The sequence below is a fragment of the Saccopteryx bilineata genome, chromosome 6 (genome assembly GCF_036850765.1).
Source record: "Saccopteryx bilineata isolate mSacBil1 chromosome 6, mSacBil1_pri_phased_curated, whole genome shotgun sequence".
NCBI classification, from domain to species: Eukaryota; Metazoa; Chordata; class Mammalia; order Chiroptera; family Emballonuridae; genus Saccopteryx; species Saccopteryx bilineata.
The window spans coordinates 72,612,798-72,623,179 of NC_089495.1; the positions used below are offsets into that span (position 1 = coordinate 72,612,798).

General features: G+C 36.4%; 1 protein-coding gene across 3 annotated transcripts in view; it reads left to right on the forward strand.

Annotated features, from left to right (window-relative positions):
- Positions 1-7,224, forward strand: part of EDNRB (endothelin receptor type B) — a 31,310-nt gene extending 24,086 nt beyond the window's left edge. For all 3 annotated transcript variants that reach the window (XM_066235222.1, XM_066235220.1, XM_066235221.1), the window contains 4 exons: positions 1,596-1,745; positions 2,145-2,278; positions 2,825-2,933; positions 4,369-7,224. In XM_066235222.1, the coding sequence (XP_066091319.1) occupies positions 1,596-1,745; positions 2,145-2,278; positions 2,825-2,933; positions 4,369-4,503 (528 nt within the window). In that variant the 3' untranslated portion in view covers positions 4,504-7,224. The remainder of the gene's footprint in view (positions 1-1,595; positions 1,746-2,144; positions 2,279-2,824; positions 2,934-4,368) is intronic.
- The last annotated feature ends 3,158 nt before the right edge of the window (positions 7,225-10,382 follow it).

Below are 10,382 nucleotides of genomic sequence, written 5' to 3' on the forward strand. Positions count from 1 at the left end.
GTAAACAGTGACTAATGACCCATGCTGCAAGAAACTGGGTCCCTACTTCTCCAAGAATCCCCTGGCGCTCAGGGATACAGATAACCAGGTTCAGGCCCTGGCCGGTTGGCTCAGTGGTAGAGCGTCGGCCTGGCGTGCCGAAGTCCCGGCTTCGATTCCCAGCCAGGGCACACAGGAGTGGTGCCCATCTGCTTCTCCACCTCTCCTCCTCTCCTTCCTCTCTGTCTCTCTCTTCCCCTCCCGCAGCCGAGGCTCCTCTGGAGCAAAGATGGCCCGGGCACTGGGGATGGCTCCTTGGCCTCTGCCCCAGGCACTAGAGTGGCTCTAGTCGCGACAGAGCGACGCCCTAGAGGGGCAGAGCGTCGCCCCCTGGTGGGCGTGCTGGGTGGATCCCGGTCGGGCGCATGCGGGAGTCTGTCTGACTGCCTCCCCGTTTCCAGCTTCAGAAAAAAATACAAAAATACAGATAACCAGGTTCAGATGAGAGAATCTATCTGAATTTATAGCTTTTCTACTCAAACCCAAACAAGGACTGACAACTACTGTGTTTTCTGCATAGGACAGTAGTCCTCAGAGGGAGTAGATAGCTCAGTGACTGATGAAGTAGATGGCACTCTGGTATGGATGGGTTCTTAATGGCAAGCCTGTCTTCTCTCTAAAGGGAAAGATGCCATTGCAAAGAAGCTTTCCTCTCGGCCATTTATTCGAGAATGTTTAATTAGGCGATAGAAACAGAATGGCAGTGCTGGTCCTCAGAAGATAGGTTCTAAGAGTGAAAACCTCTTTGCAACAGAATGGGTGAAGAGGAGTTAATGCAAAGGGGGCTCGTCTAAGGGTCACCAAGGATTATTTTCCATTTCACATATAAGAAAACTATATGAAACTTTATGAATTATATATTATGGTAATCAAAAGAATAAAGACAAACATTAATGTGAAATTGAGAATAAAACTGCTGTTTTCTTGTTTCTTATAGGGAAAAAGTACTGCATAGATTACATAAGATCTGCTCACACGCAGATATGTCTGCAGCAGCAAGTAAAAAGAAAAGACAAAAAAGGAATAAGAGAAAAGCCATATGTCTTAAGCCCCTTTGATTTTTTAACTGATTGGTTAGAATTATATATTACTGAGCTAAGTGATTAACATAGACCTTTTTGTATCTGTTTTTTCTATGAAATAAACATATTAAAAAGTGAAAATATTCCCTAAACACTACTATGTCTTTACATACTCTGATGTGGTATTTCATATAAAAAATAAGATAGGGATAACTAGTTTATGTGAAGAGAAAAATATCTGAATTACAAATATTTTAAATTTTTTCTAACTGAATAAATTATAAGGTATATTTATAGCACATTGCTCTTGAGAATTGAAATACCTTTTAGAAAATGTCTGTTTTATTTAATTACTATAAGAATGTAATTATTTGTTCAATAGATGTGACCTGAAAGATTCTGTATAATGTTTATAAAATGGGTCTACTTTAAAAAATAATTATTCTGTGATGGATTTTTTTTTAAATTTAACATTTGTCACATAAGAGTTTCTTACAGAAGACTATTAATCAAAAAATTCTCTCTTCCTTATAGTTTTACAAGACAGTTAAAGATTGGTGGCTATTTAGTTTCTATTTCTGCTTGCCATTGGCCATCACCGCATTTTTTTATACCCTGATGACCTGTGAAATGTTGAGAAAGAAGAGTGGCATGCAAATTGCTCTGAATGATCACTTAAAGCAGGTAAGAAAGTAGAAATATTTCTAACCCACGATTACAACTATGATTATGAATAACAAAAGTATTGTGATGATGAATAACAAAAGTATTTTGATGATAAATTAAAATTATTTTATACCAGAGCATAGCTCCTTTTTCTTACTCTGGTAATTTTTATATGATCTATCTAGACATATTCTATATAATCTAAACAATCTAGAAAGAACCATTAGTTTTTAAAGATGACTCTCTAGTCATTTTAGTCTTAATTCACATCAACTGTTCTATTTAAAGTTCAGTGTCCTGAATTTTTATAAATGCCGCTGATTTTTTGCCAATAATATTAAATATTTTGTCTGGGTAAGGAGAATACTGTGATCCTATGAGCCATCATTTCAGGGTCTGACTATGGTTTTATTTCAGAGACGCGAAGTGGCCAAGACAGTATTTTGCCTGGTCCTTGTCTTTGCCTTGTGTTGGCTTCCCCTTCACGTCAGCAGGATTTTGAAGCTCACTGTTTATGATCAGAATGATCCCAATAGATGTGAACTTCTGAGGTAAGAAAAGTAAACTAGATATATACTTTTATAAATAGATGCCATGCAGAAGTTTTCCAATGATCTTTTTCATAGGAAGAAGCATATTCCTTTGGTTCTATCCTTAGGGAACAATTAAGATTTCCTTTTTTTTTTTTTTTTTTTTTTTACCTTCCCTACTATTTTAAAGGGAGGAATAAAGGGAACTTAGAGCCAGAGTTGTCCAATAAGTTAGCGGCATGCTTGAAAATATCAGGTCTGATTCTCCTTTGCACATTGTAAAATGTTCTTCAGCCAGCCACAGAACTTCTAAGTAAAAGTTGTTTTTAAAGGAGAGAATTGGGCATGGTGTGGAGGAAGGTCTGTAAGATGCCAGATGGAGAATGAGAAAGAGAGAGACAGAGACAGAGAGAGAGAGACAGGAATCATTATTAGCAAAGACCAATAACAAAGTCAAAACCATTATAAATGTGTAATTTTTCCTTCATAAAAACACAAAAGTATGTAAAGAATACATGCTCAGAGCAGCATATTTTTCACGCACATGTTTTGGGTTATTTTTTGCAGCTTTTTGTTGGTGTTGGACTACATTGGCATCAACATGGCCTCCCTGAATTCCTGCATTAATCCAATAGCTCTGTATTTGGTGAGCAAGAGATTCAAAAACTGCTTTAAGGTAAGAGCATTCATAAAGTAAAAAGGTTTTTTAATAATCTAGCTAATATTTCTATCTTGAGAATTCTAGTAAATTTATAGTTTTCCCTTGCAATACACCATGGATGATATTTTAAAATATAGTTTTTGTTCTCAAACTGTATTTCTGCCTTTAAATCCTAGTCGACCCCTTCTTACTGCCTCAGCCAATCCGTTATACTCATAGCATTGCTTAGCAAATTAATAAAAATTACATGCATTGATGTATGACAGACATCACACGATAAGAGCTACATATGAATTAAATAAAGGTGCTGATCCTGTTTTGGGTAGATTTTGGCCTATGCAGCACAATTTGGATTATAACTACGTGGGTCTCTTCTTCACATGAACGTTAGAACAGCACATCAAAGAAAGAAACTTAGTTCAGGTTCTCTCTCTTCCTTCCCACCTTAGCAGAGATGTGCTACTTGATATAGAATATACCGATTCAGCCCTCATTTGCTGCTTGCATTGTAACATTCATCCGTCCATCACTGATTCCTTCACCAATTTAACATGAAAAACATATTTCCTTCCCTTATGTTGGAATGATCCGTTTGTCCCTGGTAGTTCATTACTGGAAAGCCAAGAACTCAACTTCCTTGTAAACTCTAAGGCAGTCTGTAAACTCATTGATTCTAAAGCCAGAAGAGAACACTTTTCAAGATCAACTTCCTCAGTTTACAAAACAGAAAACAGAGGCCTCCTATTTCCTTATACACAATAAATCCTTAGAAAACAAACAGAATGAACAAAGTTTTGAATTTTTAAAAGTCCAAGAAAAAAATAGATAAATAAAACTGAGACACTTATACACTTGATAACCTTACCGTGTAACAGTATTGAATAGGCACATGAGAATGGCATGTGGCTGAAAAACTGGCGATGTAATATTAAACTCACTGATGTGGAAAGATGTCTTTGACACTGTCAAGTGAGAGAAAGCAGGCTATAAAGTAGTACACATAATACAATTTTATTAAAATTAATTATACACACCCTTCTACACACATGTTCCTGTACAGTCATGTGCATTTGTGTGCGGAGATATATCTCCTTGCATAGGGAAAAGGGAAAAGTCCAGTTTTACATACTTAACAAACAGTAAGAGTATTTCTCAAGCAGTCACAATTAAATATCAAGAATTAAGAATGGCTTTCTCTTTTAATTTTAATTAAAAGGTGATAAATTTTAATTATACATCTTTTTCTTCTCTGTATCTTCTAGTTTAAAAATAATTATCATATGCTACTTATATAATTATATGTTTCTAAAGGAAAAAAAATAAGAGATCATGGTAAGAAAGTGGCCCAAGAATTCCTAGTCATGCAAGCAAGTCAGAACCCTAGAGAGTAAGAGGATTCGTGACAATATGACTGATGTAAATGTATAATGAGTGACTTTGTTTTGTACAGTCATGCTTATGCTGCTGGTGCCAGTCATTTGAAGAAAAACAGTCTTTGGAGGAAAAGCAGTCATGCTTAAAGTTCAAAGCTAATGATCACGGATATGACAACTTCCGGTCCAGTAATAAATACAGCTCATCTTGAAAGAAGAAATATTCGCCTGATTTTATTTTCCTAATTTTGGACAGAAGTCATTAAAACAATGAGGCATTTGCCAAAACAAAACAAACTGTGTGTTTGCACAAAACAGTGAAAAAATTTAAGAGTGATTATTTTCTTAACACTCATAGTTACATATGACATTTTATAAACTGTTTACAGAATGAGAAGAAAAGCAGTGACAATTAAGAAAGCTTCATTGTGAAAGCACTTAATATTTTACAGTCAGCACTTCAATGTAGCTCTTAGTAACTTCCAGCATAGTCATATATTACTTACATTTAAATTAACACTCACTCAGAATTTGTATTAAAGAGGTTTATTTTTAAATTAATATGAATCTGATATAAAGGAAAAACATGTCACGTAAAATGGAATTTTTAAAAGAAGTTTAGATCACTTAAATTTTTAAAAATCCTATTAGGAAAACTTGTTTATTAGTGTCACACCATTGGGTGGGCCATTATTAGATACAAAATACATAAGCAGCTGGTATTTTTTGTTTGTTTGTTTGTTTGTTTTGACATTAGAAACATTTAAATCAGGGGTCCCCAAACTACGAGTCCGGCCGGCGGGCCACATGCGGCCCCCTGAGGCCATTTTTCTGGCCCCCACCGCACTTCCAGAAGGGGCACCTCTTTCATTGGTGGTCAGTGAGAGGAGCATAGTTCCCATTGAAATACTGGTCAGTTTGTTGATTTAAATTTACTTGTTCTTTATTTTAAATGTTATATTTGTTCCCGTTTTGTTTTTTTACTTTAAAATAAGATATGTGCAGTGTGCATAGGGATTTGTTCATAGTTTTTTTTATAGTCCGGCCCTCCAATGGTCTGAGGGACAGTGAACTGGCCCCCTGTGTAAAAAATTTGGGGACCCCTGATTTAAATGATCAGAAGGGAATATCAAAAAGAGAGAGAACTATTTGAACTCATTTAACTTTTTATATTTGGATAAGACCAAATGTTACAAACAAAAAGAGAAAGTTTGGAATACTGTCTCAAAAGACGACTTTGAAATCCCTTGTTTAAGTATTCCACAAAGAAAATACTACCTACAGTAATTTTTTTCAGGATTATAAAAACACTCTTACAATCACTATTATAGTTTTAAATGCTACTTGTGTAGTATTCTCATCTGTAAATACTTTGCTACAATACACAACATGTAGACGATTGAACTAGGGGCAGGCCCCAGGGTTCCTACCTTTACAACGGAGGGATGCTGACAGTAACCCCATAACGGACAGAATGTGAGTTGCCTGGAGCACTGTTCACATGGCAGAGGACAGGGCAGCCCCCTCTCTCACCTGTGCTGTAGTTAAAGTGCTAGTTTTTAAGATCATACAAATTAGGCGATTTAACAGCTGCCTGTAAAGCTTGTTACTAATTTTTATATTATTTTTATAAGCAACTAATAGAAAAAAGTTCTTGACGTGGTGCTCTTCTGTCATAGGCCAAACTGTTTTTTTGAGACGGTAAGAACCTCTTACTTCGAGCCTAATTCTTTCATCTCCCTAGCGAAATGCCTGAAGTTAACTTGGGATGATATGTGTGTGAAAGTACAAGAACAAACAGAGGAGAGAGGAAATAAGGTGGGGGTGGGTGGAAGCCCATGGGGACAGATTCCCATTCTTAGCCTGACGTTCGTCATTGCTCCGTCACATCAATGCAAAAGGTCCTGATTCTGTTCCAGCAAAACACAGGGCAGTGTTCTCAGAGTGACTTCAGGAACAAACTGGGCCCCAGAGCTTTAACTAAGTTCTTAAAATATAACAGTTTCTATATTTTTTTCTTTTAGTAACCCAGGGCCACATGTTGAAAATAAGCTAACAATGTTGTTTTCTGTCAGCATCTAATTGATGTTATAGTAAAACCAAAACCCAACAATCTAGCCAAAAAGAAAGGACAATAATTAATTCACAAGCCACATAGATTCTATTTACAGATCCCTCACAGACTTCTTTGTTAATTTCTTCCCAAGCACTGTTTCAGTTGCCTGTCATCACAAAAGACATTTCAAACTTTGGATTTTAAGCAAAATATTAAAAAAAAAGTATTAAGACTAATATTTTCACAGTTTGTTAATATATTTTTATTTCTGTTTAAAATTTGGCTTGTTTTTATTATCACGTACTGAGTTTTGGTTTTTCTTCCTCATTTATATCCTTAATACACTTCTCAATGTCAGAATTATGGTCTCTTATCATCTTGTCAAATTATAAAACTGCACACAGATTACATACATGAACTGTTTATTAGTAGCTTTTCTAAAATAATTTGGTTCAAAATTTTAATATACTGATAAAGGTTAATAAGAAACAAACATAATTTATTGACATAAGTGAGATCAAGATAGGAAAAGGCACCCTTGTATAAAACACATTTCTTACTATTAAAAACTGTAAAGTATAGAAACAGACAAAAATATTGTTAACAAACAAAAAATGTAAAATATTTTTAGGCAATATTAGCTTACTTTCTTGCTAATAAGGGTACATGTTCAAACACCTTGTAGTATTGACAGCTCACATATGGCCAAAGGAATATAGTTCATAGCAAAACATGTGTATGCTGTAGCTAACTTTATAAAATTGTAATGATCATGTAAAATAATTATATATTTTGTTTTTCTGTGGTCACTTAAAGTGGCAACTACTATAGCCATGGATCCCTTATTATGGAGACAAAATTAATAAACATTTAAATTGTTTTTTTAAAAAAGACCAGCTTCTTTTTCATTGTGCAGGCAATAATTTCTTAAATGCTAACTGAATAAGTGTTTAAAAGAAAATACGAATGTTACAAATACACGATTATCAAGAAAACATGAAAGTTTTTAAACTAAAATGCCAAATTCCTGGTCTCCAGGCTGCGTTGTTGTGATCTTTTCTTTTGAGAGAAACCAGATATACACGGCAGACATTCAGTTTTCCAAGGCTGATTGGGGTGATCATTTCCAATACCCCATTTATTCCTGTCTTCCTCTGGTTGCCTGCATTTGGAGCATTTCACTGTTTAATCAGTATTGTATCACAGGTCAAAGGTGAACGGTTGAAATGAGATTTGGGGACTACTCATTTTATTTCACAAGCTTCTTTTCAGTCCTATGTTCAAGATAGGATGATATTAATAAAATACAAGGTTCCTACTGGATAAGAGACAAATGATAACAAAGCTAATTAATACAATGCAAAATGAAACGATAACGAAATGATTACATATTGACTCTTCTCGAAGTTCACATGTCTATGTCTCTTAGCACATAATCTCTTTCTTCACTGGCCAAAAATAATCAGGAATTAGTATTTACTCTTTTCCCGTGTCATTGTGTTAAACCTAGCTCCAAAAGCTTCTGGATTTATCCCTGACCTTTGCTGGATTTCAGCTGCCTAATCTCAGCTGGGCATTTGAAGATATGTCTCTGAATTGCAGCAGCGTCTGAGACATACAGGAGAGGAAAACGGAGTGTTCTAAGCAGTCAGCAAAAACAGCCTACTTTCTTTTCAAATGTTATCAAGTAACGACAATAATAATAATTTCCATACAATTTATTACAGTAAAGCAGGCAGAATAAATTCAACTTAAATTCTCAGAAGAAAACCCAGAAATGTGGCGGCCTTTAAATGAAAACGTCTAAACTATGCAGGGGCTATATTGTGAAGAGCAATGACACTGGACTTCTTGCTCTCAGTCATTAGTCAGCCTCAGAAATGACAACATTAAATAACAGATCAAACAAGTATATCAGAATTGGAAAATTCTACTGGACACTTCCAAGATTCAAGAATTATTTGAGCACAGGGAATACTCTTATTATATTAGTAAAACAGTATTTTGAATAGTAAGTCAAAAAAAAAAAAAAAGATATCTTTGATTGTTTTGTCAGTATGCTTAACCTCAAACAAGTCAGTTAATAGCTCACAACCTCAGTTTAATTATCTATAAAATATATATTAATATCTATAGTCTAATTTTTGTATTAAATCAACATTTGAGTGGATTTACTATATAATTTTAGTGTACTCTCTAAAATATAGGCATAAAAATGCAGAAGTAATAGTCCCTGCTCTCCAGAAACTCACAATCCATAGGAGAGATAGACAAATAAAGAAATAAAAGCAGTTAATACATTATAGGCACTAAAATACCAATGGAAGAATCAGGTAGTTTAGGGAAACACATCAGAAGAATTGGTACTCGAGCCTTAAAGGAAGTTTGCTAAGCAGACAAGAAGTTAATCGCATTGCTGACAAAATGACAGCCTTATGGGAAAACTGAAAGGAGTGAAATAGCACGGCTAGTTGAGGAGAAACAGTTAAATCCCAGTCTGGTAGAGGCAGGGTTGTGAGAGGTGGACTGCTGAGATAAGCAAGTCGGGGAGAGCCTGTGTTCCATACAGTGAAGTTTGTCCTTTCTCATGGCCAGTGTTTCTCAAACTTCCGAAGAATACATGCCATGAATTCATCTGAGATGTCTGTTTAGAATGCACATTCTTGGCCTCTAACTCTGATTTAGATAATTAGAATTTCTGGGGTAAAACCCAGAAGTATTTATTAACCAAGATTTTAAGTGGCTCTTATGCACCTAGAATTAAGGAAGCCCTGCAATGTAGATACTTGCAAAGACTGAGTTGTTTTTTTTATTAAGTGAGAGGAGAGGAGGCAGAGAGAGACTCTTGCATGTGTCCCAACCAGGATCCACCAGGCAAGCCCCCATGGGGTGATGCTTTGCCCATCTGGAGCCATTGCTCCATTGCTCGGCAACTGAGCTAATTTTAGCACTGTAAAGCCAGTAGCCTTGGCCACCATCACAGCCACCTGGCCCATGCAGGTTCACATTTGATTCAGACAGATGGTAATGAAATAATGGAGGCAAGAACTGGTGGGCCATTAGCTTTAATACTAGCTTGCACCCGGCAGGCAAGAAATACACACAGTGGGAAATCACTTCCCTTTCCATTCAGGGCTCCCAAAGCCACTGACTTATCCAACTTTCCTAGAATGAAAGGTTTTTAGCTCACCAGCTTTATTCACCTCTGTTCCCCATCTCCTTCTCTCTGCAAAAACTCTGCACAAACTGGCTTCTCCTTCAGCACTCCGCCATCTTGGCTGCTTCTCCTCTCCTCAATGTGGCCTTTCTTTGCTCTCCTCCAGCATGGTCTCCTCTGCCCCATTTTATAGTGTAGAAACCAAAACCTTTAATCCAATATACAAACAAGGAAGTTTCTGATACAAAGTTATTTATCTGAGGCATAATGGGATTCCTCATGAGGGTGCACCACCCCCTATCATGCAACAGTTAAGGGTATGGGGAAAAGCTTAGTCTTAAAACTAAGCCTCAGGCTATAACGACCCTGCCTGCTTACAGCCTGTCCCCCACACCCAATACAAACTATAAGCGAGCAAACATATATATCATATTTACAAATTTATTTGATCAACAGGCACCCATGGTGGAGGCCAGGAGCCATTCTCAACACTCAGGTCCAACTCACTGGACCCAATCAAGCCATGTCTGTAGGAAGAGAGAAGAGAGAGAGAGAAAGAGATATGAAGGGGGCAGGGGTGAAAAAGCAAATGGTTGCTTCTTCTGTATGTCCTGACTGGGAATCAAACCCAAGACATCCACATGGAGAGCTGATATTCTACCACTGAGTCAACTGGCCAGGGCCAAGACTGAGTATTTTAAGTAAGGAATAATAGAGTAAATTATTTTTTTCATAAGACTGCTTTGGAAGCAGTGTGGGGCAGATATTAGAAGATTACAAGACCAAAATCAATGAGACAGGATAAACAAGAAATGTAATGAGACAGAATAAACAAGCTAATGTAATTAGCTTGACAGAGAAAAGTAAGTGTGAGGATT